Source organism: Melanerpes formicivorus, unplaced genomic scaffold (assembly GCF_026170545.1).
Source record: "Melanerpes formicivorus ecotype bairdi unplaced genomic scaffold, bMelFor1.0.p_v2 SCAF_5, whole genome shotgun sequence".
Lineage (NCBI taxonomy): Eukaryota > Metazoa > Chordata > Aves > Piciformes > Picidae > Melanerpes > Melanerpes formicivorus.
In genome coordinates, this window is record NW_027142357.1 from 2,535,659 (window position 1) to 2,561,503 (window position 25,845).

Below are 25,845 nucleotides of genomic sequence, written 5' to 3' on the forward strand. Positions count from 1 at the left end.
TCCTGGAATTAATGACCCATCAAGTAGAAGTCCCTGTAGTGGTTGCATTTTAGCCTGACAGACAACACTGTATAAAAACTGGATGTTTTCTTGAGTAAATCCAGTCAGAACAGAGTTTGTATTGCCTAGATACATTTGTTTGAGTGCCTGTTTAAAATGGACATCACTGCTTTTAAAAACACTTCTGAGGTGCCCTTGAGGCACTTTTAAGAGAACTTAGAAATACCAGAAAACCCAGCAGTGGCTATGAAAACTGTTACAGGCTGCCTATAACATAGCAAAATGTTGGCCTGGGTTTCTGAATCCCTGCATGTTTAAATCCTACCTGTATTATTATTTACTTTATTTAATGTAGGTACTGTTTTAAAAAAAGGGGGGGGAGGGAGAGAAGGTTATTACTTTTTTTTCCACTTTATACCATTATCCAGTAATAATAAAGTCAGGTTCATTCTTTTTGCCAAAACACAGAAATGGTGAAGTCAGTCCTGTATCTTCCCCTGACAAATCGAGTATAGCTGAAACTTTAATTAACTCTGATTTGCTTCACGTTTCAGTGTTCTATATGTTTGTTTTTTCCCAGCCAGGAAGAGAAACCCAAATGGTTTCTCACTTAAAGCAAGGGAATTTTTGGATGGCAGGGTGTTTTCCAGATTTCCTCATAAACTTAGTTTTGCTTCTGGACCTGAAGGAAAGGCTCACAGTCTATTTACTTAGAGAATCTTGGCTGGCTGTGGGTCACTAAAGGTGGTGGTGTGTTTAGTTTCAGTTTTCCAGTTTTTTATGTCTGAAAAGTTATAGACTGGCCTAGGTTGGACAGGACCAAAGAGATCATCTACTCCAGCCCCCCTGCCATGGGAAGGGACACTTCTCAAATAGACTTGGTTGCTCGAGGCCTTATCCATCCTGTCCTTGAACACCTCCAGGGAGAAGGCATCCACAGCCACTCTGGGCAGCCTGTTCCAGAGTCTCACCGCCCTTCTACTGAAGAACTTCTTCATGGGTTCTAGTCTAAATGTACTCTCCCTCAGCTCCTTCATCTCCAGGCTGAACAACTCCAGCTCCCTCAGCCTATCCTCATACAGCAAAGGTGCTCCAGCCCTTTGGTCATCCTTGTGTTCTTCCTCTGTACTCATTCCAACAGTTCTATGCCTGGATGCAGGATTCGAGGTGGGGGTCTCACAAGAGCAGAGTAAAGGGGCAGAATCACCTCTCTTGGTATGCTGACCACACTCCTCTTGATGCAGCCCAGAATATGGTTTGCCTTCAGGGTGGCATGAATTAACTGACAGTTCATGCTGAGCTTCTCATCAGTCAGCACCCCCAAGTTTCTGATTGTTGTCTCACTGCACTTTGCTGTGTTACAGCCAGTCACATACAACAGCAGCTACCCTTCTTAGCCCCACCACTTAGGGAACCTCAAGAGGCTTTGAATACGTGATAAACCTTAACCTTGTGGCAAATGCTGGTTTATATTCATGTGCAGCTGCAGTGATATTAGACAATTTTACTAAAATGCTTTTAAAATACATTTGCAATAGTAATGTACTCTAAATAAATAGGATTTATGTAGCCAAATTACTCCTGGAACACATTTTACTAGGTGTGTGTTGTTTGTGTGTGGTTGTTGGGGTTTTTTTTATTAAGCATAAGAGTTTCTAATTTATTATTTAAGCCTTCAAAAATGATGATGGCTTCTGAAGTCATGACCTTTGGATCTTACTGAACTGCTTTTGGAATGTAATAAATCACATTTGGAACTTAATGAACCTTTCTAACTAGAGATTTGGGGGGTTTTACATGCCAGCTTCTGACCATATCTTAAAGCCTAGATGCTTACCTGTTAAAAATCAAAGCAAAGTTTCTAGTGTTACCCTGAATATAGAGCTGAATCAGCCCTTTTTCATTATTGTAGGTTTTTTTCCCTGAAACCTGAGAAAGAAGTTTTTGTTGCTGCTTTCCTGGACATTGATTCTTCTTTGAGGGGAGGAAGCAGTGCTTGCAGCTCAAGAATGCACAGGGCAAAGGCAGAGAGGGGCTGTTTTGGCAGCATGTGCTGGTTAAATTACTGGTTTCCCCTCTTCCCCAATTCAATCAGCACAGACTATGAGCAGATGACACCAGTAATGGGTGCTCTATCTTGTTTTATTGCTATGTGCTGTCTCAGCTGATGCATTCAGCTGAAAGCTGAAGGAGCTCATTTCCTTAACCCTGTGATAAAATCAGCTTGCTGATCACTTTGGCTGCTTTCCTGCTGTTGCAACAAGACCATTCCTTCTGGTTGCTGCCTACTCTTTTAAACTTATATGGAAAGTTTCCATCCTAGATGCTTTTGTAGTACCTAGCACAACATGACTCTGCTTTACACTGTACAATTACTACGCTGCCTCTCAGTTTAGTCATAGATACAGAATCATGGAATTGTCAGGGTTGGAAAGGACCTCAAGGATCGTGTAGTTCCAACTCCCCTCCTATGGGCAGGGACACCTCACACTAGATCAGGTTGCCCAGAGCCTCATCCAGCTTAGCCTTAAAAACCTCCAAGGATGGGAAACCTGTTCCAGTGTCTCGCCACCCTTATGGTGAAGAACTGCTTCCAAACATCTAATCTAAATCTGCCCTCCTCTAGCATGGATCCATTCCCCCTAGTCCTATCCCTAGATGTTAGTATCCAACAGTAGAGCAAGGTGTAAAAGATGCCATCTTGTAACTGTTCTCAAGTTTTAAATATAAAACTTCATTTGGTGAGTAAAGCTGAGAGATTTCTTTGTATTGGAGAGCAGCTGGACAAATAGAGGATAGAAACCAAATCTGTCTTTCTAGGCTGCGTAAACTTGGGTGTGGTTACAAGCAGAATAAACCAACTTTAAGTCCCTGATGCTGTCAAAAGGGATGTAGTTCCCCAGCCATATGTTTCTATCTTCTCAGAAGGTCAGCACTCCTTCCCTGACATGCAGTCAGCTGGGCTGGTCCCTGATTCAGTTGAGTTGTTATTTTTTTTTCAGTAAGGTTCATTCTTAAGTGGTTTATGGTGTGACTACGTGACCAAAAGGTGGCGGTGCCAAGAAAAGGGACAGCCAGGAGGAGCATGCGGACAGGAGCAAACGTGAACTACTGCCTCCCAATGTGGAAGCTTCATCTGAACCTAACTCAAGCCATGCAAATGCATCCTTTGAGCAAAACTGGGTTTGGGTGGAGTAAGTCAAAGATGATGCTGAGAAACCAGAGATTTTACACGTGTGCTAAAGACAATTACTTATTTGGAAAACATCTTGATTCGTTTTCTGTACCGTCAGAAAGTGATTTGTAGGCCTCCAGCTACATTTCTGCTGTGCGAGGGTAACGGTGTAAGTGTTCTAGTGTACATAAATCTGTGTGGATGTGCTCCTCATCACGCACCAGCTCAATCAGAGAGTGGAGGAGGGAGTGACAGAAGGAAGTGTGGGTTTTATAGCTTTGAAAGCAGAAAAAAAACCACAATAGTTCTCTGTGATACTGTGTGCTTGGCTTTGATTTCTACATAGCTCAAATCTAAGAGCAGAAATTGCCCAGATAGTTGCTTTGGCTGACTCTGCAGATAAGAACAGCTTTTGTTGTCCTTTTCATGGGATTTTCCTAAAGGAAGTAACAACAGTTTCTCAAGACAAAACATTCTTTGCAAGGTGTAAGACAAGCAAGGAAGTTTTGATTCAAGTGGCCACAGGTCTGTGATTCATAGTGGGGTGGGGTTTGGAGATTGCCCTAGCAGTCTGTGGCAGAGAGATATGGCTGTTGACCTTACTGACTCCTTTAGCTTTAGCAGTGGAAGCTAACAAATTAGGTGACTTTTTTGAAAGCTGCCCTCCAGATTGTTGTATCCACTTTCTCATTATGCTGGCAAAGTCCCTTGTTATTCCAAGTAAAGCATCTAAGAGACATTGGATGATTTAAAGACTTTTCATGGTATCACAGTACATTAGAGGTTGGAAGGGACCTCTAGAGATCATCCAGTCTAACCCCACTACCAAAGCAGGATTACCCAGGGGAGTCTGCACAGGAATGCATCCAGGTGGGTTTTGAAAGTCTCCAGAGAAGCAGACTCCACAACTTCTCTGGGCAGCCTGCTACAGGGCTCTGTCACCCTCACTGTAACTCCTCATGGTGAGGGGAAATCTTTCATGTTGAAGCTTGTACCTGTTCCTTGTCTTGTTGGTGCACACCACTGAAATGAGCTTGGCCCCCTCCACTCGACACCCACCCCTCAGATATTGATAGACATTGATCAGATCCCCTCTCAGTCTTCTCAAGACTGAACAGCCCCAGGGATCTCAGTCTCTCTGCACAGGGGAGGTGCTCAAGTTCCCTAATCATCCTTGTGGCTCTCTGTTGGATGTCTCTCCTGAACTGGGGAGCCCAAAACTGGACACAATATTGCAGACGTGGTCTCAGCAGGGCAGAGTAGTGGGGAAGAAGAGCCTCCCTAGACCCGCTGGCCACACTTTTCTTACTGCACCCCAGGATACCTTTTTAACATTTACACCTGAAGAAGTACCACATGTTGGTTTGCTCCTTGCAGTCTGCATCACTGAACATTTAACATACAGACAGCAGTGCAAATAATCCCTTGTTTAACTTAACTCTTCTGTATGGCAAACTCTAGTATTTCTGTTCCTGAATGCCCTTTCACTTGACTAGCTCGTCAGCATGCTGGCTGCAGAGTTCTGTGACGTTCAGTCACAAAATGTGACTCCAGTGACATTCAGAATACAGAAGGTAACACTTTGGTTAAAAAATAGTGGAAGAATTTCTGTCCTGATTCTAGCCAAAGCTCACATGATTTAACCAGGGCAACATTTCTTCCAGAAGCATTAGTCCTAGCTTGGCTTTGGCACTGATTCTTGAGCAGTGCTGTAATCTGACTTGAAAGTCAAATATCTGAAGTATGAGGTCGCTGTCGAGTATGCTATAAACTTTGCTCTCCTGTAACAAATCAGTTTTGTTCTACTGTAAAAATATATGCAAAAAATAGCTGTACAAACCACTAATGAATCTTTTTCAAAGCCTATTTCCACGACAGGGTGATTTTTCCTCCAGTGTCACCGTTGTGTGCTTTTCTTTGTACTCACCTAAACCAAGGACTTAGCTGTTTTTTTTTCTGCTTGTTCTTCATGTACAGTTTCCTGTGCAATTATACTTACTTTTTTATTTTCTCTTTCTTCCTAGGCAACAGAGATTTTGCTCCTGATGATCCACTGGAATTTAAATCTCATCAGTGGTTTGGAGCTTCTGTGAGATCCAAAAATGATAAAATTCTGGTAGGTTTTTGATGCCGCTCAGATGTCTCAGTAATGGGATACTGTGGTGGAAAAAATGTGAGAAGATCTGGGTAACTCAGACTGGAGAGGTGGGCACAAGCCAACCTCATGAGGTTCAACAAGAGCAAGTGCAGAGTCCTGCATCTGGGTCAAGGCAATCCCAGGCACAAATCCAGGCTGGGCAGTGACTGGCTGGAAAGCAGCCCTGAGGAGAGAGACTTGGGGGTGCTGGTGGACAAGAAGCTCAACATGAGCTCTCGGTGTGCACTTGCAGCCCACAAAGCCAATCAGATCCTGGGCTGCATCAAGAGAAGTGTGGCCAGCAGGTCGAGGGAGGTGATTCTCCCCCTCTACTCAGCTCTGGTCAGACCCCACCTGGAGTACTGTGTCCAGTTCTGGAGCCCCTATTACAAGAGGGATATGGACATGCTGGAAGGTGTCCAGAGAAGGGCCACGAGGATGATCAGAGGGCTGGAGCACCTCTCCTATGAGGACAGACTGAAGGAGTTGGGGCTGTTCGGTCTGCAGAAGAGAAGGCTCCCAGGTGACCTCATTGTGGCCTTCCAGTATCTGAAGGAGGCTCCAAGAAGGCTGGGGAGGGACTGCTCAGGATCTCAGGTAGTGCTAGGACCAGGGGGAATGGAATGAAGCTGGAGGTGGGGAGATTCAGGCTGGAGGTGAGGAGGAAGTTCTTCCCCATGAGAGTGGTGAAGCCCTGGAATGGGTTGTCCAGGGAGGTGGTCGAGGCCCATCCCTGGAGGTATTTAAGAGCAGGCTGGATGAGGCTCTGGCCAGCCTGATCTAGTGTGGGGTGTCCCTGCCCATGGCAGGGGGTTGGAACTAGATGATCCTCGTGGTCCCTTCCAACCCTGACTGATACTACTATGAATTTAAACCAATTCTGAGTGTGACTTGTCTTCAGAATGTATTGGCTGCCCTTTATTAGCTGTTTATAAGTAAGGATGTAGTATTTTTTCCGGCTTAGAGGAAACTAGTAGAATTGGCTTGATGTTAGAATGTATCATAAATTGTTGATGGAATCCTTCTAACTCTTGCTTGAAGAAGATACTGCTTCTGAAGTCGTTGTGATAAATCAGTTACTTCAAAAAATAGAAGCTGGTGATAATCCTGCCCCAGCACTGATTGTACAAATCTCCTTTAATAACACCTGGCACATCTCCCAGAATTTGGTTTGGTTACTGCTTTGTAGAAAACTGAAGTGCCATTGTATTATGCTGTACCCCCAGCATTCTGAAGTGGAGTTTATTTCTTCACTGCCTTGTGTTTTTCCGTAGGCCTGTGCCCCCTTGTACCACTGGAGAACTGAAACTAAACAAGAGAGAGAGCCTGTAGGAACTTGTTACCTGCTTGCTGGATCAAAATCTGTGGAATATGCACCCTGCAGGTCAAGTAAGTGTAGAACACTTTGTTACTTTTCTCTTTGGGATTTCTCTTGTGTTATGTTTTATGTACATCAGAAGTGGGATGTTTTGCAGGTATTTTCCCCTTCCACGTACAGCCTTACATCAGACAGAAAAACCCTAAAGCTAGACCCAGACATCTGAATTCTCCTTCACCTGGTGCTCAGGATGTAGACTTTGCTTCCACTATTGCAGGCCAGAGTAAAATCTTGGATCCAAGTATCATTGGTATTGAGGACTTACGGTTTTGAGTGCACCATTACTGTAGTGATCCCTTGAGCCAAACTGTGTAGCAAGTGCTTCTTCAGAGACCAACTCCAGAATTTTCCGCAGCTCAATTATTGTTATTCAATAATAACAAAAGGAAAGCTCATTTTAGAAGACAAGTTTTGCACAAGTGGAGTCTGATTTCCATGTAGCCATGCATACGTAGCAATGTCTTGTTTTAATTATAGAATCATTAAGGTCACAAAAAACCTTTAAGATATCCAGTCCAACCATGACCACTAAACTATATCCTGAAGCGCCACATGTACAGCTTCATGAACACCTCCAGGGATGATGACTCCACCACCTCCCTGGGCAGGCTTTTCAATGCCTCACCACGTTCTCAAGTAAAGACATTTTTCCTAGTGTCCAATCTAAACCTCCCCAGGCACAGCTCAAACCCATTTCCTCTCATCCTATTGCTACTTACTTGTTAGAAGAGACCAGCACCAGCCTCACTCCAATATCCTTTTAAGTAGCTGTAGTTGTTCATGGTTGAAGATTTTGGATCTTATTTTATAACACTTTGCACCCAGAGAAGGAGACTCCACAACCCCCCTGGGCTGCCTGTTCCACTGTTTTGTCATACCCACAGGGAAAAAAATCTTTCCTCATGTTTCCATGGAACTTCCTACGCCTCAACTTTCACCCATTGCCCCTTGTGCTGTTGTTGGGCTTTCCTGAGCAGAGCCTGACTTCATACTCTTGGCACTCACCTTGCACATCTTTATAAACATGAATGAGGTCACCTCTCAGTCTTCTCTTTTCCAAGCTAAAGAACCCCAGCTCACTCAGTCTTTCCTCATGAGGAAGACGTTCCACTTCCCTAATCATTTTTGTGGCTCTGTGCTGGACTCTTTCAAGCAGTTCTCTGAGGTCCTTCTTGAACTGAGGGGCCCAGAACTGAACACAATATTCCAGATGCAGCCTGACCAGGGCAGAGTAGAGGGGGAGGAGAACCTCTCTTGACCTTCTAACCCACCCCAGAATGGTGTTTGCCCTCTTGGCCACAAAAGCACATTGCTGGCTCATGGTCAACCTTCCATCCACTAGGACCCCCAGGTCCTTTTCCCCTTCACTGCTTTCCAACAGGTCAGTCCCCAATGTATTCTGCTCCATGGGGTTGTTCTTTCCCAGGTGCAAGACTTTACCCTTGCCCTTGCTGAATTTTATTCAGTTTCTCCCTTCCCAACTTCCAGCCTGTCCAGGTCTGGCTGAATGGCAGCACAACCCTCTGGTGTGTCAGCTGCTCTACCCAATTTGATGTCCTTGGTGGCAGATTTAGGAGAAAAAAAATTCCAAGTTTCAAGTTGAGGAGTGCAAGGCTATCTAGGAAGATGCATTGGAAAGTATCCCCAGAATTATCATTGGATAATATTTATGTAACTTATTTTTCTCTTACTTTTCTACTGATTGTGTCTTGTAGCCACCATCGATGCAGACGGACAGGGATTTTGTCAAGGTGGATTCAGCATTGACTTTACAAAGGTATGTGATTCTTTCTCAAGTCCTACCAGGCAGCAGAAAGTTGCCAGCTAACAATAGCCCTGATACAGACCACATGCAGACACAACTGTTATGGAGCTAAATGAAAACTACCACTCCTGGGCAGAAAAAAAAAAGCCACTGCCAAACACATCCTTGTAAATAACCAAAAGTAACTTTAGATCTCCTGAGTCTTACGAACCTGTTTCTCCCTACATCCTCACAGTAGCACACTTTCACCTCTTGTAAGAATCATGACCTGAACAAATAATCTGCTTTTCCAGCCTCATGCTGTAAAGCTGCTGCAGCTAGTTTTCAAGTGAAGTAAACTGTAGTAGGCCGGGTTTTAGAGATGTGTGTTCAAGGGATTGGTGCACCGGGAGCATTACTCCCCCAGGGATCAGTGCTGGGCCCTGTCCTCTTCAACATCTTCATTGCTGATCTGGATGAGGGGGTCGAGTCAGTCATCAGCAAGTTTGCAGATGACACCAAGTTAGGAGCAGATGTTAGTCAGTTAGAGGGTAGAAAGGCTCTGCAGAGGGACCTCGACCGACTGGACAGATGGGCAGAGTCCAATGGGATGGCATTCAACAAGTCCAAGTACCGAGTGCTGCACTTTGGCTACAGCAATCCCATGCAGAGCTATAGGCTGGGTTCAGAGTGGCTGGAGAGCTCCCAAACAGAGAGGGACCCTGGGGGTGCTGATCGACAGCCACCTGGATATGAGCCAGCAGTGTGCCCAGGTGGCCAGGAGGGCCAATGGCATCCTGGCCTGCATTAGGAATAGTGTGGCCAGCAGGAGCAGGGAAGTCATTGTGCCCCTGTACTCTGCTTTGGTTAGGCTGCACCTTGAGTCCTGTGTCCAGTTCTGGGCCCCTCAGTTTAAGAAGGACATCAAACACTTGAGCGTGTCCAGAGAAGGGCAACAAGGCTGGGGAGAGGCCTTGAACACAAGCCCTATGAGGAGAGGCTGAGGGAGCTGGGATTGTTTAGCCTGGAGAAGAGGAGGCTCAGGGGTGACCTCATTGCCCTCTACAACTACCTGAGGGGTGGTTGTAGCCGGGAAGGGGTTGGTCTCTTCTCCCAGGCAACCAGCACCAGAACGAGGGGACACAGTCTCAAGCTGCGCCAGGGGAGGTTTAGACTCGAGGTGAGGAGGAAATTCTTCACCGAGCGAGTCATTCGGCATTGGAACGGGTTGCCCAGGGAGGTGGTGGAGTCACCATCCCTGGAGGCATTCAAGAGAAGATTGGACGTGGCACTTGGTGCCATGGTCTAGTCATGGGGTCTGTGTTGGTAGGTTGGACTCGATGATCCTCGAGGTCCTTTCCAACCTAAGTGATACTGTGATACTTCTTGAGCAAGAGTAAATTGCTGCTAAAGAACTGGGGAACAATGTTCTTGTAACTTATGTTTTGGTTTCTTCCTCAGCTAGCAGAAGTAGGATTTTTATTGTTTTTGATGTCTGTTTCATGTTTCTTCTACTTTCATATTCTCCCAGCCTTCTACAGTTGTTTGTTTTAAATTCACCATTGCTTTATAAATCCAAGCAGAGGGTCAGTGTGCACAAACCTGAGAGCTAACTGTAGCTTTTTCTGTTGTAAATTGTTCAGCATAGTCTGGACATGTTTATGCCACACAAGTCCTGTTGGTGGTGTGGCAGTGTTTTTCGTTCTGCACAAGTTATAATTGGGTCATATCCCTTCACTCTTTGCCTGAAGACAGAGGAAATATGCCAAGTTCACTATAGGACTGAGAGTGAGTTATTTTTTGTGTCACCCTCAGGCATACTGTGCAGACTGTAGCCCCAGTTAAACCCAATCTTGGGCTCTAATCCAAAACCTTAGCTCAGTGGGTGAGCCTGGGTAGAAGATATCTCCAAATCCCTGACCTAGATTTTTTGGAGTAGTGAATATGGGAGTTTTTAAGATTAAAACCTGCATAAGTGGCTTAATTGTGCAGTAAAGGCTGTGGCCCAGTTCAATACTTAAGAAGGAAATTCCCAGCACTGGGACAGCTCATGTGGTTGCAGTTTCATCAAATGGATGGCAGTGGTACCAAAGAACATAGAGTAGGGGAATGACATCACAGCTTTTCTGAATTAAACTTTTCTGAAGGTAAGGTAGGGAAAGGGGCAGGGGCAGAAGATGAAGCTAGTTTTTAGTACTGGTCTAAAAATGTGTGATGGTTTCATTGAGGCGGCCTTAAAGTTTTCTCCTAATAGCCTTTGTGTTGTTGTAGATCTCTAGGGGTAGAAGGCAGACACTACAATAACAGCAGAATTCTGCCTAGAGTTGTAGATGTGTGAAACAGAGAGGTCACTCAAGGCATATTGTTTATTTTAGCACTCTACAAGATAGATTTTTAATTAATCATTCCTTCAAAACCCAAAATGTATTTGGGATAGTGAGGCTTCAGTGACACACGTCTGGGATTGCTTCCTGTAAACTTAGAACATGTTCTCTCCTTATATGCTTAAGGTGTTTTTTCTTTTCCTCTCCAAGGGAGACCGAGTGCTGCTTGGAGGACCTGGAAGTTTTTACTGGCAAGGTGAGATACATTATTTAAGACACAGAGGAGCTGATCTCTCTGATTTTTCTCTTTATCCTCTTACCCATTTGTCCTCCAACCACTGACAAAGTCTCTGTCAGTAAGAAAACAAACAAAAAGAGGTTACAGACTTAGAGGTCTTTTTTACCCTTAATGATCCTCTGAATGTTTCTTCATTCTTCAGAACATTTCCTGAATAACCAAGGCAATCACAGATTAAAGTTGAAGCAGTAATTGTGTAGCAATGTCTTTTATCTTTTAAATAACCCTGTGATCATTTAAAAGGCATTTTCCCAGCAATGTAGAATTTGCTTCCACTAGCAGATTAAGTCTCCTGTAGGATGTTTTATTTGTTGTTTCAAAAGCTACATGTTTTGTAGTTTCTGGCACACATGTGGAGCATATAATGCCTATGATAAATGTACCCTGCAAAGAGATCTATCGTTTGATGGCAAGGATGCACTGCATTTGTCCTGTATTGATCTGTTTGTGCCGTGGTGCAGTTTTTCCTCTCACTATGCTGTTTACACAGAATATTACCTATCTGTTTTGCTAATGTGGGCTTCAGTCAGTATTTGTTTGCAGGATCATTTAGCATTTAACTCTCTTTTCAAAAGATGGTGTTGCTACATTCAAGACATTGCTGCCAAACGCTGCTGCATGGGTTTTAATGTAAACATTCACATTCATGAAGGATTTCAGTGGTTCGTGCCAGCTTATGTGCAGATGGAGCAGCACAGGGGGCTTGTTTCCAGTCCCAGCTTTGAAATTCTGAACAAAATGGAATAACTGAAATTAAACTGGAGATGGAGTGTAGTACAGATGATACCTGTGTGTTAATTTTTTTGCTTTTCAGCAAAGTGACACCTTACCTGCTGAAATAACCTTGCTGACTTAGACTGTTACTTTAAAAAGAAAAGAGAAGTCACAGCTCTAGACAGGAGACAAAGCAATATACATGTGAAAACTAGATTTCCCCCCCAACCCCAATTTGTATTCTGCACATTAGAGATGCTGGAGCAATAGCTTTCCCTGTACTTGATACAATTACATTTGTGATGTGCTCTTCTGCGAGAAGTATTGTGATACAAGGTGCAATTTGTAAGGAAAGAAAAGAATGTAATGAAGTCATCATCTAGTGGCTAGTGAAGGGAAAGCAGAGAACCCTGGAACGCACTGAGCTCATTTTATTAACACCTTGTCTGACATATTAAGCTCTCATGTTGTGATGTTTAGACAAGGAGTTCTTAAGATCTCACTTGAGACTCAGTTCTGCAGTCCCATAAGCATATGCTTACTGTTACCTAACAGAGCAGTCCCAGGTTAAGTCCTGGCATACATCTAGGAGTGCCTTCTCTTCTCAGTGAGAGCTCTTTATGTGCTTTTGATTAAATACATGCATATGGAAAGCAGTGAAGGGGAAAAGGACCTGGGGGTCCTAGTGGATGGAAGGTTGACCATGAGCCAGCAATGTGCTTTTGTGGCCAAGAGGGCAAACACCATTCTGGGGTGGGTTAGGAGGTCAAGAGAGGTTCTCCTCCCCCTCTACTCTACCTTGGTGAGGCTGCATCTGGAATATTGTGTTCAGTTCTGGGCCCCTCAGTTCAAGAAGGACCTCAGGGAACTGTTTGAAAGAGTCTAGCACAGAGCCACAAAAATGATTAGGGAAGTGGAACATCTTCCTTATGAGGAAAGACTGAGTGAGCTGGGGCTCTTTAGCTTGGAAAAGAGGAGACTGAGAGGTGACCTCATTCCTGTTGATAAAGATGTGCAAGGTGAATGCCAAGAGGGTTGAGCCTGGCTCTGCTGGGTGATGTCCAATGACAGCACAAAGGGCAGTGGTGGAAGCTGAGGTGTAGAAATTCCATGGAAACATGAGGAAAAATTTTTCCCTGTGAGGGCGATGGAACAGTAGAACAGGCAGCCCAGGGGGGTTGTGGAGTCTCCCTTTCTGGAGATATTCAAAACCCATCTGGATGTGTTCCTGTGTGATATGGTGTAGGTGATGCTGCTCTGGCAGGGGTTGGACTTTTCCCTTCCAGCCCCTAATATTCTGTGATTCTGTGAAATCTCTGCTGAAGTAGGATCCAGATTTCCCCTTCTGCCCATTCTAGCTCAGCTGCTGTTGGCTGTTGTCTGGTTGGCACTGTGGAAGAGTTGTTGCTTTAGAAGCAAGCATTCCGTGAAGGAGTCCTGTTGCTTATGAATGAGTGCAAGCTTCTTCTGTTTGTGGGTTTGAGCTGGTTTTGTTTTCTCCTTAGGCCAACTTATTTCCGATCGAGTGACGGAGATTGTGGCTAAATATGACTCCAAAGTCTACAGTACAAAGTATGATGACCAGTTAGCAACCAGACCCGCCAGTGCCGCTTTCGATGACAGCTACTTGGGTGCGTAGTTTGGAAAGGCAAAGAGCCTCACTTGTTCTTTTGGAGAAACTCACTTGTGCTATTCATATTTAAGTCAAAATCACACTACTATTAATTTTGTATTTGACAGCTAACTAAAGAGCTACTTCCCTGAAAATGCAGTGGTATATGTGCGATGGAAGCTTGATTCAGAAAGCTTCTGAGGACAAAATAAGTGGAAATATTTCCATGAATTTCTGTACACTCTGTGATTGAGGCTGAAGATGGGAATGGCCAAGGTGTGAGATTTTTATGTGAGAAGTTAGCCACATACCTAATATTTTCAGAAAGGCAACTGTTTCTAAATAATCTACCAAAGGAAAACAAAACTTCAAGTCATCTTTGGGAAGAAAAATAATGAAGAGGGTCCCTTAAAGGAGTGGAAAATCACCATTTAGCTTCATATATGTCTGATTGGGTTCAGAAAAAAGCAAGGGTGGGCCAGGACACTTCCCAGGAGGGTAATGTTTAAATTTTCATCTTCTGAACTCAGATTCATGCTGATGAATTACAGTCTACTCATGTAGATGTTCAGATGTTAGGAACAAGTTCTTTACCATGAGGGTGGTGGAACACCGTAGCAGGTTGCCCAGGGAGGTGGTTGAGGCCGCCATCCCTGGAGGTATTCAAGGTGAGGCTTGACAGGGCTCTGGGCAACCTGATCTAGTTGAGGCTGTCCCTGCTTACTGCAGAGGGGGCTGGACTGGATGAGCTTTGGAGGTCCCTTCTAACCCAGACAATTCCATGATTCTGTGTTGCTGTTTATAGTTGAAGCTACTTGGAGGCAATTTTTATTCCATGGTGTTCTAAGGTGATAGGCAGACTGTGCTTAGAGACCTATGAAAAGCATAAAGAGAGACAAGGAGTTTAAGAAGGATTTTTGGAGTGATTTACTGATTTTTGTCTGTTGATCAGGTTATTCGGTGGCTGTTGGAGACTTCAATGGTGATGGCATAGAAGGTAAGATGTAAAACACCCTGTGAATAGGTCAGGCAGGTCTTTCAAATAAATGGTATAGAACAAATGATACAGTGCAGAGGAAAATGCATAAAGCAGAAGGAGTAAACTCTGTTCAAACAAAGTCAAGGTGCTTTAGGAGATGAATGTGACTTGGGTTTCTCACTTTGTATTTCAGACTTTGTATCGGGAGTCCCGAGAGCAGCAAGAACTCTGGGCATGGTAGGCAATTTGAAATGTGAACTTTTGCAATACATTACAAAGATGAGTGGTGTTACTGTGCTGTAATGTGTGTTTCTTCATCTGCAGGTGTCTATTTACAATGGGAGAAACATGTCTTCCATGTACAACTTCACTGGCGAACAGGTAGGTGGCTTTGTTCAGCGTGATGGGTGAGCAGGCTATTCCTAGAGAAAGGTGAAATTGTTGAGACAGAATTTAGGGTACTAGCACATAGGACAATCTGTGTGTTATTAGCATCTGGGCCATATTACAAAGTCTGTTGGAATCCTGAACGTGTCTGCTCTGCAAGTTGTCATCTTGTAGTATTATGTGAAACCCAATCTTATTCGGAGGAAGGAATGCCCAGAGAGGTTGTGGAGTCTCCTTTTCTGGAGATGTTCAAAACCTGCCTGGACACATTCCTGTGTGACCTACTCTAGGTGATGCTGCCCTGGCAGAGGGGCTGGACTTGGATGATCCTTTGATGTCCCTTCCAACCCTTAATGTTCTGTGATTCTGTGAGTTGCTGCCAGTTAGGAGAACTGGGAAAAAGGACTGGTTTGTGCAAGGGGGAATGCGAAGGTAATGAATCAGTTTGCTTTCTAGCAAAGTAAGGAAAAGAAAATAAAAGGGGAAAGGCAACAAAATAATGTGATATGTACATGTTGCTAACATCTTTTCGTACAACTTTGTGTAAGCTTGTGGGATTTTTATCACTGTGACTCAAAAGTTGGGTTTGAATTTTGTTTTCCAGATGGCTGCCTACTTTGGGTATTCAGTGGCTGCAACAGATATCAATGGGGACAAGTAAGTGCCCTTTGCACCCTACTGCCACCCAGCTTGTTTTTGGAAAGAGAAAAGGAAGCTTTTATTGTATAGTCACTCCTACAGTAGAGATTTTTGTCCTCACTGCTGGTGTAACATTTACCTGTGCCACACACTTTCTGGCTAGCTCTGAGCATTTAACGATTGTAGGTTTGTTGTTGTGTTTACTTGATGTAATTCACAGGCTTTAAATGCATTCACTTCTGGAGTGTTTATTCTTACTTGGGCAATAAATGTTTGCCTTCACTTGCAGATCAAAGATAGGTAACTTCCACTTTTACATTGAGTTCAATGCAAGTTAATGCTCAGAGGATGACACTGAATTTTCCTGCTGTTACTGAAGAATCTTCTCTTTCTTTGGTGCAGTTACACAGATCTATTTATTGGAGCCCCTCTTTTCATGGACCGAGGTTCTGATGGGAAACTTCAGGAGGTTGGCCAGGTTTCCATTTGCCTTCAGCGAGCCTCTGGAGGGTTTCAGATCACAAAGCTGAATGGTTTTGAAGTATTTGCGAGGTTCAGCAGCTCTATTGCCCCTCTGGGGGATCTCGACCAGGACGGCTTCAATGGTAGGACACCATTTATTGATGACTATTTTCTGTTCATAGATGAAATCTAGGCAGCACACTGAGTATGGATTCTGCACACAAACATGAGGCATTCTAACCATGACTGAATGTTGGACACTAAGGTCTAGACTCCTTTCGATGCTTGTATGCTACTCCCAGGAATGCTAACAGGAGTTACATGTATGCATCGAGCAGAGACTATACCGTTTGCACTGCAGCATGGATTATTTTAGCTCTTACGCTCATCAGTTTGGTACTTTCTAAGTGATAAGTACAGTAGAAATGTCAATGAAATACCTGACTCTCCACTGTCACTTGTTAGGACGTCTTCAGTAGCATTTTCCTGTTTCCATTGCTTAAAGCCAATTTTCCTCCACAGAAACTTGGTGATGACTGTAAAGAATTGGTTAGGGAATTGGTTACATGTGTTCTGATAGAAGAGATTTTCCTGAGGAAAAAAGACTATAGATGGGGTTTTGTCATTGGTTGTTTTGTTTTTAACTTCAAAAGGGAAGAGTGGTGAAAATATCCCTTAACTACAGCTAGCTGTGCCATAGAATCAGAATCATTAAGGTTGGAAGAGACATTTTAGATCATCCAGTCCAACCGCAATCCAATTACCATGACCATTAAATCATGTCCTGAAGTGCCTCATCTCCACACTTCTTCAACACCTCCAGGGGTGGTGACTCCACCACCTCCTTGGGCAGCCCTTTCCAGCTCCTCATCGCTCTCTCAGTAAAGAAATTTTTCCTAATGTCCAATTTAAGCCTCCCCTGGCACAACTTAAGCCCATTTCCTCTTATCCTATCGCTAATTACTTGGGCAGTTGTAGAGAGCAATAAAATCTCACCTTAGCCTTTTCTTATCCAGACTAAACAACCCCAGCTCCCTCAGCTGCTCCTCGTATGCCGTGCTCTGCAAACCCCTCACCATCTTCACTGCTCTTCTCAGAATCACAGAATCAACCAGATTGGAGAAAAACCTCAGAGATCATCAAGTCCAACCTATTATCTAATACCTAACACCTCAGGACAACTAAACCATGGCTCCAAGTGCCACATCCAGTCTTTTTTTGAACACCTTCAGGGACAGGGATGCCACCACCTCCCTGCACAGCACATTCCAATGGCCAATCTCTCTGTCTGGGAAGAACTTTCTCCTCACCTTGAGCCTAAATTTCCCCTGGCACAGCTTGAGACTGTGTCCTCTTGTTCTGTTGCTGGTTGCCTGGGAAAAGAGACCAACCCCCACCTGTCTACAACCTCCTTTCAGGTAGTTGTAGAGAGCAATGAGGTCTCTCCTGAGCCTCTTCTCCAGGCTAAACAGCCCCAGCTCCCTCAACATCTCCTCATAGGGCTTCTCTGAGCAACCTCCTGGACCTCAAGGTATTTCATATACTATGGCACCTGGAACTCAACACAGTATTTAAGCTGTGGCCTCATGAGTGCCAATTACGGGGGCATGATCACTTCCCTGTTCCTGCTGGGCAGTGTTTTTGATACAGGCCAGGATGCTGTTGGCCACCTGGGCACACTGCTGGCTCATGTTCAGCCGACTGACCAGCAGCACCCCCAGATCCTTTTCCACTGAGCTGCTTTCCAGCCATCTACTGCAAGCCTGTAGTGTTGCTTGGGGGTGTTGTGACCAAACTGCAGGCCCTGGTACCTAGGCTTGTTATGCCTTGTTCTGTTGACCTCAACCCATTGATTTAACTAACAGCTGAGTGTCCTGAGCAAATACTTGGGTGAGAGATCTGAGTGTGATACAACTGAGTTGTGGACTCTCAAACCTGTTGCCAGTGCTTCTTGTTTCTTTCACTGAGGAATGGAGAGCAGTGAGACAGACAAAAATCAATTAGTTTTGGGATGCAGACTTCCAAGAGTCCTCCTGAGAACCCTGTTTTGCAAGTCATACTCCAGTGTTTCCTAAAGAGTGGCAGGAATCTGAGTTCCACAAAAATTGCCCATTTTTGGCTTTTCCATTCTGCTTGCAAGCTCTGAACAACCAAAAATTAACAATTGGCTAATATTTCAAATTCTCAGGTAGCACTAATTAATTTTCTTTAAAATGAAACCATAAAATCAGTGTGGGGTGAAAGGGACAATTCTGGTTGCTGATAGTGTATAGAATTAGTGTGAAGATGTTAATATCACTGCAGCTATTTGCAGAAGACATTGGAGAGGTTACATTGGATAGGCAAATATCCACTCAGTTGATGTGATTATCCAAACCCATGTTTTGAATCCATCATATTTCAATCTGAAATATACCATACATGAGAAAATCATGCAAAAACTGCCTCTGCCTATCTCCTTTGACATTATTGAGTCTGGTTTTCAGTCTGTTTTTTTTTCTGTCATTGAGGGAGTCATTAGCCATTGGAATGGACTGCCCAGGGAGGTGGTGGAGTCACCATCCCTGGAGGTGTTCAAGAGGGGATCGGACGTGGCACTTGCTACCATGGTTTAGGAGTCATGAGGTGCTGGGTGACAGGTTGGACTTGATGATCTTTGAGGTCTCTTCCAACCTTGGTGATTCTGTGTTTCTGTGTTAATTAAAATGGTTTTCATCCCGCTAACACAAGATTGGAATTTCGTCATAGAATGCCTTAGGTTGGAAAGGGACCTCAGAGATCATCTACTCCAACCTCCCTGCCATGGGCAGGGACACCTCTGAACTAGACTCAGCTGCTCAAGGCCTCATTCAGCCTTGCCTTGAACACCCCCAGGGAGGAGGCATCCAGAGCCTCTCTGGGCAGTCTATTCCAGAGTCCTACCACCCTTCTACTGAAGAACTTCTTCCTAAAATCCAGTCTAACCCTATTCTCCCTCAGCTTAAAACCATTCCCCCTTGTCCTGTTCCTAGACACCCTTCTGCAACCTTCCTGTAAGCTCCCTTCAGCTATTGGAAGGCAACTGTGGTCTCCCCAGAGTCTTTCCTTCTCTAGGCTGAGCAACCCCATCTCCCTCAGTCGCCTTCTGCATTCATAAAGTTTGTAAAGAAAAGTACAGAATGGTGAATTTTTGAGGACTTTTTCTTCTCATGAAACTTTCATGAGAAGGAGATGCTGCAATTATTTCCCTGTGTGTAGTGTTTCCTGTTGGTCTTTGAACCGACTGTGGAAGTGTTGATTTTAGATGACACGTACCCTTCTAAAGCTGCCCAGACAGACAGTCTAATTAGCACTTTACTTATTGCTGTTCATTAGATGTTGATAATGAGTACCCTCCAATTTATTAAGCTTTAAGAGAGAGCACATTGCACTGACTGACAGTTCTCCTTAAAACCTATTGCCAAGCCCTGACAGGAATTTGTAATTATTGTTTTAGGCCGAGTTGAATTTTCCAGAATTGGTGACAAGTCACAGCCTTTGGCAGAACACAAGGGTGTGAATGGAACAGGCAGAGAGTCCCCTGTAGGTTTGGGATTTGGTGATAACAGTGACTAATTCTGGGCACTTAATAGTCTCAAAAGCATCTCCATACAGGAAGGACATGGACATGATGGAGCAGGTCCAGAGCAGGACCATGAAAATGGGCAGGGGGTTGGAGCACCTCTGCTAGGAAGACAGGCTGAGGGAGCTGGGGGTGTTCAGCCTGGAGAAGAGGAGGCTGTGGGGAGACCTAATAGCAGTTTTCTAGTACCTGAAGGGGGCCCCTATGAAGGCTGGAGAGAGACTGTTTACAAAGGCCTGCAGTGACACGATGAGGGGCAATGGCTTCAAACTAGAAAAGAGTATATTTGGATTGGATGTTAGGAACAAGTTCTGCACCATCAGGGTGGTGGAACACTGGAACAGGTTGCCCAAAGATATAGTTGAGGCCCCATCCCTGGAGATATTCAAGGTGAGGCTTGACAGGGCCCTGGGCAACCTAATCTAGTTGAGGATGTCCCTGGTGACTGCAGAGGGGGTTGGACTAGATGACCTTTGCAGGTCCCTTCCAACCCAGACCATTCTATCGTTCTGTGATTTGGCTGCTGGTCAGTGACTGAAGTGCAGAAGTGTTTGCAGAACTATTCCTTTCCCTCCTCCCACCCCCATGCAAGTCTATGGTAAATGTTCTTGTTAAACATTGATGTTTTCTGTAAAAAAACAGCATCAAATTAAAACCAAATCGTTGTTGATGAGCATTTTAAAGGCCAGATTCATTTCATCCTTTCTAGTAGACACGCAGTGAAACTGTAATACCAGCATGACTGATGGACACATGCACAAATCTGTTCTCCTGGTCTGTGTCTGGAGGTGACAGTTGTTCTTTTGGTTTACAGATATTGCAGTTGCTGCACCATATGGTGGAGAGGACAAGAGAGGACTGGTCTATATCTACAATGGAAGAGCATATGGTTTGAATGCAGTCCCATCTCAAATCCTTGAAGGGCAGTGGGCTGCTCGCACTATGCCTCCCAGTTTTGGGTACTCGCTGAAAGGAGCCACAGATGTGGACAAAAATGGATATCCAGGTCTTTTGCTCTAAATATCAATCTAGAATAAATTCAGAGTAGCCCCACCTCTGACTAACAGCATGTTTTAAATTGTCCTGTGTAATATTTCTCATTTCTTCCTAGACTTGATTGTTGGAGCCTTCGGTGTTGACACAGCTGTTTTGTACAGGTAAGTGTCCCTCTGTGCTTTTACATACGTGCCAGTAGAGTGAAAGCTCAGCAGCATTCTTGAGCTACAAAACTGGTAAAGGTATTAAAAGCTTCTACTGCTATTTACCCAGAATCACAGCACATTAGGGGTTGGAAGTGTCCTTGAAAGACCATCTAGTTTCCCCCCCACACACCAGGGCAAGATCACCTACTGCAGGTCACACAGGAACATGTCCAGGTGGGTTTTGAATGTCTCCAGAGAGGGAGACTCCACAACCTGTTGCAGGGCTCTGTCACACTCACAGTAAAAAGGTTTTTCCTTATGCTCACATGGAACCTATTATGTTCCAGTTTGCACCCATTGTCCCTTGCCCTATCATTGGCCATCTTTACACAAAGTAAATGTTCAGTCTGCTTTCTATTAGTTATCTCCTCGATACACTAAAGTTAAGAGAAAATAGAAGTAACTTGTCCAGGCTTTCTGCATGAGTTTCCTCCAATATGACACATACAAGGTGCTGCTGGCTCTTATATTGCAATCCCAATATACTTATCCTTTTGGGGAAAAGCCCTGACATGTCTGTGCTAGAAATAAATAGGACTTCCTCTTAACACAGCTGTCCTTGTTCTAACTCTGACAGTAGTGAAAGGGCACAGAAAAGATACCTGCATTTCCCTCATCTATTCAGTGATTATTTGTTAGACAATATTTAGTGAAACCTGAAGAATAAAAGTGCATGTGTACATTTCACAATTGATAGGGAGAGTATTGCTTATGATGGTGGTGAAGGCTATTCAGTGGGATGTTAATAACCCGTTTAATGTTCCAGTATCTTAAGGGGGGCTACAAGAAAGCTGGAGAGGGACTTTTTAGGGTGTCAGGTAGTGATAGGACTGGGGGGAATGGAGCAAAAATAGAAATGGGTAGATTAAGATTGGATGTTAGGAAGAAATTCTTAACTGTGAGGGTGGTGAAAAACTGGAACAGGTTGCCCAGGGAGGTGGTAGAAGCCCCATTCCTGGAGGTTTTTAAGGCCAGGCTGGATGTTACTCTGCGCAGCCTGATCTAGTGTGAGGGGTCCCTGCCCATGTCAGGGGAGTTTGAACTAGATGATCCTGGAGGTCCCTTCCAACTCTAACAATTCTATGATTCTGTGTTTTCTTTGCAGGGCTAGGCCAGTTATTAGAGTAAATGCTGCCTTGGAAGTTAATCCAACCATTCTAAACCCAGAAAACAAAGCCTGTTCACTGTCAGATGTCAAAGTTTCTTGGTAAGCAGCATGTCTTTGTTTTCTTTGTGGGGAGGGACCTTTTTTGGTTTTTATTTTCATAAGCTTTTAAATTTGAAAATAATCAGGATCCCATGGCTTTTGCAGTGGTTTTGACTCATTAACTTGCTCCTGAGGTGGGTTCATTAGGGAAGACACCTGTGCTCTGCAAACTGGTTTTGGTTCTTGTTCCTGCACTGTTACCCAAACCCAGTCTTCTTTTTCTACTGCCGAATTCCTTTTCAGCTCAGTTCCTTTTGGCTTTAAAAATGAATGAGCCACCTCAGATTTTAGGAACAAACACTTTCCTTCACAGGTGAATCAAGGCTCCAAGGCTTTGCATTGCTTGCATTGTTGTCTACATATTAATAGGTTATAGTTTTTATCCCACCAGTAGAAAAAAGCCCTTGGGGAATGAATTAGAGTCTGAAGAAGGATACTTTTGAATTGGGAAAACCAATACAGAGTTTTAGAAGAAAATGTGAAAAGTGTCTGATGTGAGCATTTTCTTTTCCTCCAAAACAGTTTCAAAGTGAAGTTCTGTCTAAAAGCAGATGGCAAAGGAAAGCTCCCGAATTCACTCAGTAAGTTCTGCTAGCTTAAAAACTTTAAGGTCTTTTTGCATTGTTTGCAGACACGTGCACTGCATTGTTCTTTTTCATTATTGAAAAGGTTTGCTACCCTTTACAGCATGATCCTGCCAGTTCAGGAACCATACAGACCTATGGGACTGTCATCAGCACCTTCTTTGCTGAAGTTGTGTTCAAGTTATAGAATGGTTGCAAGACATCTTTTGGATCACCAAGTCCAACCTTTAAACCAACAGTCCCAGGTCACCACTAAGCCACATCACTCAGTGCCACATCTGTTAAATATCTTCAGGGATGGTGACTCCACCACTGCCCTGGGCAGCCTGTTCCAGTCATTTACAATCCTTTTAGTGAAGTAATTTTTCCTAATACCCAACCTAAACCTCCCCTGTGCAACTTGAGACCATTTCTTTTTGTGTTGTCACTTGGAAGTACAAACTGAACTTCACCTTATTGCCACCTCCTTTCAAAGAGCTGTAGAGAGCAATGAGGTCTCCCCTCAGCCTCCTTTTCTCCAAACTGAACAGCCCCAGTTCCCTCAGCTGCTCCTCCTTAGCCTTGTTCTATAGACCCTAGACCCTTTGCCAGCTTTGTCACCCTTCTGTGGACACAGAGAAGCACAGCCTCTCACTGTCCTTCCTGGAGTGAGAAGCCCAAAACAGAACATAGTACTCAAGTTGTGGTCTCATCAGTGTCAAGCACAGAGGGGCAAGAACTTACCTGGACTTGGCCACAGTATTGCTGATGCAGGCCAGGATGCTGTTAGCCTTCTTTGCCACCTGGGCACACTGCTGGCTCATGTATTCACCTGGCTGTCAACAAATACTCCCAGGTCCAAGTCAGCAGGAGTTGGAACTTTAAACATATGTTTAACCAATTGGTGTAACAGGTCTTGGAAAGTCCATTGTATTTTACAGAGTTGAGATCAACTCTCAGTGAGGGGGGCTATAAACAAGAACATTCAAGTATGTGGATTGTTAGGCCTGAAAAGCATAGATGAGCCATGAGAGACTTCTCACTTTTCTGTTGAAATCATGGCCTTCTGATCAGTGTCACTAATTTTTTCATCAGATTTCCTGCACCAGAATCAGAGAAAGATTGTTTTGAACAGGTTAAGTTGCCTCTCAGAGATTTTGGAGTATGTGAGACAGCCTGCTACAATCAGGTTTTGTCTTCTGATCATAAAAGCCTTTCCTTATTTTCTGTATGGCATGCTCAGAGGTGGTATCATCTGGGAAGAGTCATAGAAAGAGCTGCTAGGTGTTTTACATTTCATTATCTGTATCAAATATTTGAAGGAACTGGATTGGCAATACAGTTAAATGCTATAAATGTTATGAGCAAACCTGCTTTACACCTTTTTGGGGGAAAACACTGACTTCTGCTTTTGAAGCTCTCTAGCAATTATAGGAATATTGGCACTTTTGCATATTGCCAGCCTTCAAGGACATAGCAGAGTCCAGTTTAGGACAACAACAGTGCTTGCTGGCTGATATTTTGAGAACTAATACAGTAGCACATTTTATACTGACAGAACTGGAACTTTTCAAAGTTCCAAGTAGGGGATTTTCATTAAGCTGAAATTAGGGTTTAACTCCATTTCTGAAGGAGATTTGCACTGTGTCTAATGGAATGGAATACCTCTAACCAAAATGTTTTGGACTGGACAGATTTCCAAGTGGAGCTGCTGTTGGATAAACTTAAGCAGAAAGGAGCCATAAGGAGAGCTCTCTTTCTTCACAGCAGACAGCCCAGCCACTCTAAGAACATGACCATTACAAAGGGGGGCAAGATGAATTGTGAAGAGCTCGATGCCTTTTTGAGGGTAAGTAACCATTTGCTTTTTAGGCAAATGATTTTTGGTGCATTGTCTATTGCAAGTCCCTTGTGTTAGCTGCTTCAAAATAAATAAATAATGCTGGAGAGCTGCATGCCCAATGAATAGACCTAAATTTTCTAAAACCATAAGTGTATGTCCTGGAGTAACACTGCTGTCAGAGGATGAACTACACAGGATGAGGGGTAATAGCTTCCAGCTGGAAGAAGCTAGATTGAGATTGAAATGAGCAATATGAAAATCAGCAACTCCAAGTGCAAACTAACAATTTTAGGAAGGAAAAACCACAAATCAAAAGATGGAATATCTGTGAGGGGTGTTACAAGCACAGTGAATTTTGTGTGGTAAGAAAGAGTGGCATTGTATCACCTTTTAGGCTTCTTCCTCTATGATGTCATACTTCTGTATGCTCCACTTTTCCATTTGTAAATCAGGCATGTTACTATTAAAATTATCCTTCTTCAACATTTCCAGTGCAGGTTTCCTGATGAGATTTCCTAGTTTGAGCAGAGCTCAGAAATGTTACAGTTGTTTTGGCTTCCTCATTCCTACTATAACATGACCAATAAATAAAAACACTGCCCACTATTGCTCTTGGGACGATTGCCTGTAGAGGCTTTATAGAGGCTTCTGAAGGGTATTTGGTGGTTGTTTTCTTCACATGTTGTAATTGGAATTCCACTCTCTGGTTTCCTCAGGATGAATCTGAATTCAGAGACAAACTGACTCCCATTACTATTTTTATGGAATATCGTCTGGATTACAGAACAGCTGCAGATGCAACAGGACTGCACCCTATCCTCAACCAGTTCACTCCTGCCAACATGAGCAGACAGGTACACTTCTTACACAATCTGTGCTCCACATGGAACATTTTCAACTTTTAGTGCTTGCTCAGTACTCATCTTAGAACTTCTGAAAAAGTATGATAGAAAAATACACCTCTAGGCTTTAGTCTTTGAATTGAAGAGATACTGATGGTTACTGCATGTTTGGCTTCTCTTTTTTCCCTTCTTTCTATGTCAAATTTCTCCTTTGACATGCCCTTAGTGCTGGACTTCTCTTCACTCCTATAAATTCATAGTTTTCTGGAAAAAAGCAGTTATCTAACTGTTTGAAAGTATTGAAAGTGTTTATCCTGGATCTGGGAAGGAATAATAAACTGCACCAGTATAAGTTTAGGAGGTGATCTGCTAGAGAGCAGCCCTGTGGAGTCCTGGTGGATAAAAAGTTCTCTCCAGTAATGTGCCCTTGCGGCCAAGAAGGCCAATGGCATCCTGGGGTGCATTAGGAGGAGTGTGTCCGGCAGATCCAGGGAGGTTCTCCTCCCCCTCTACTCTGCCCTAGTGAGGGCACACCTGGAATATTGCATCCAGTTCTGGGCTCCCCAGTTCAACAGGTATAGGGATCTGCTGGAGAGAGTCCAAGGGAGTGCTACAAGGATGATGAAGGGACTGGAGCACTGCCTTATGCAGAAAGGCTGAGAGCCCTGGGGCTGTTTAGTCTATAGGAGACTGAGAGGGGATTTAATAAGTGTTTATAAATATCTTGAGCACTGGGTG

The 25,845-nt window shown here is 43.9% G+C and overlaps 1 protein-coding gene across 1 annotated transcript in view; it reads left to right on the plus strand.

The window, feature by feature from the left end:
• ITGAV (integrin subunit alpha V) overlaps nucleotides 1-25,845 on the plus strand; it is a 63,119-nt gene that overhangs the window by 14,357 nt on the left and 22,917 nt on the right. The window contains exons 3-18 of the mRNA XM_068137882.1: nucleotides 5,200-5,291; nucleotides 6,587-6,701; nucleotides 8,406-8,467; nucleotides 10,969-11,014; nucleotides 13,276-13,401; nucleotides 14,335-14,379; nucleotides 14,555-14,598; nucleotides 14,686-14,742; nucleotides 15,353-15,405; nucleotides 15,790-15,992; nucleotides 20,265-20,456; nucleotides 20,562-20,607; nucleotides 21,758-21,859; nucleotides 22,382-22,440; nucleotides 24,117-24,271; nucleotides 24,982-25,119. Coding sequence (XP_067993983.1) covers nucleotides 5,200-5,291; nucleotides 6,587-6,701; nucleotides 8,406-8,467; nucleotides 10,969-11,014; nucleotides 13,276-13,401; nucleotides 14,335-14,379; nucleotides 14,555-14,598; nucleotides 14,686-14,742; nucleotides 15,353-15,405; nucleotides 15,790-15,992; nucleotides 20,265-20,456; nucleotides 20,562-20,607; nucleotides 21,758-21,859; nucleotides 22,382-22,440; nucleotides 24,117-24,271; nucleotides 24,982-25,119 — 1,535 coding nt within the window. The remainder of the gene's footprint in view (nucleotides 1-5,199; nucleotides 5,292-6,586; nucleotides 6,702-8,405; nucleotides 8,468-10,968; nucleotides 11,015-13,275; nucleotides 13,402-14,334; nucleotides 14,380-14,554; nucleotides 14,599-14,685; nucleotides 14,743-15,352; nucleotides 15,406-15,789; nucleotides 15,993-20,264; nucleotides 20,457-20,561; nucleotides 20,608-21,757; nucleotides 21,860-22,381; nucleotides 22,441-24,116; nucleotides 24,272-24,981; nucleotides 25,120-25,845) is intronic.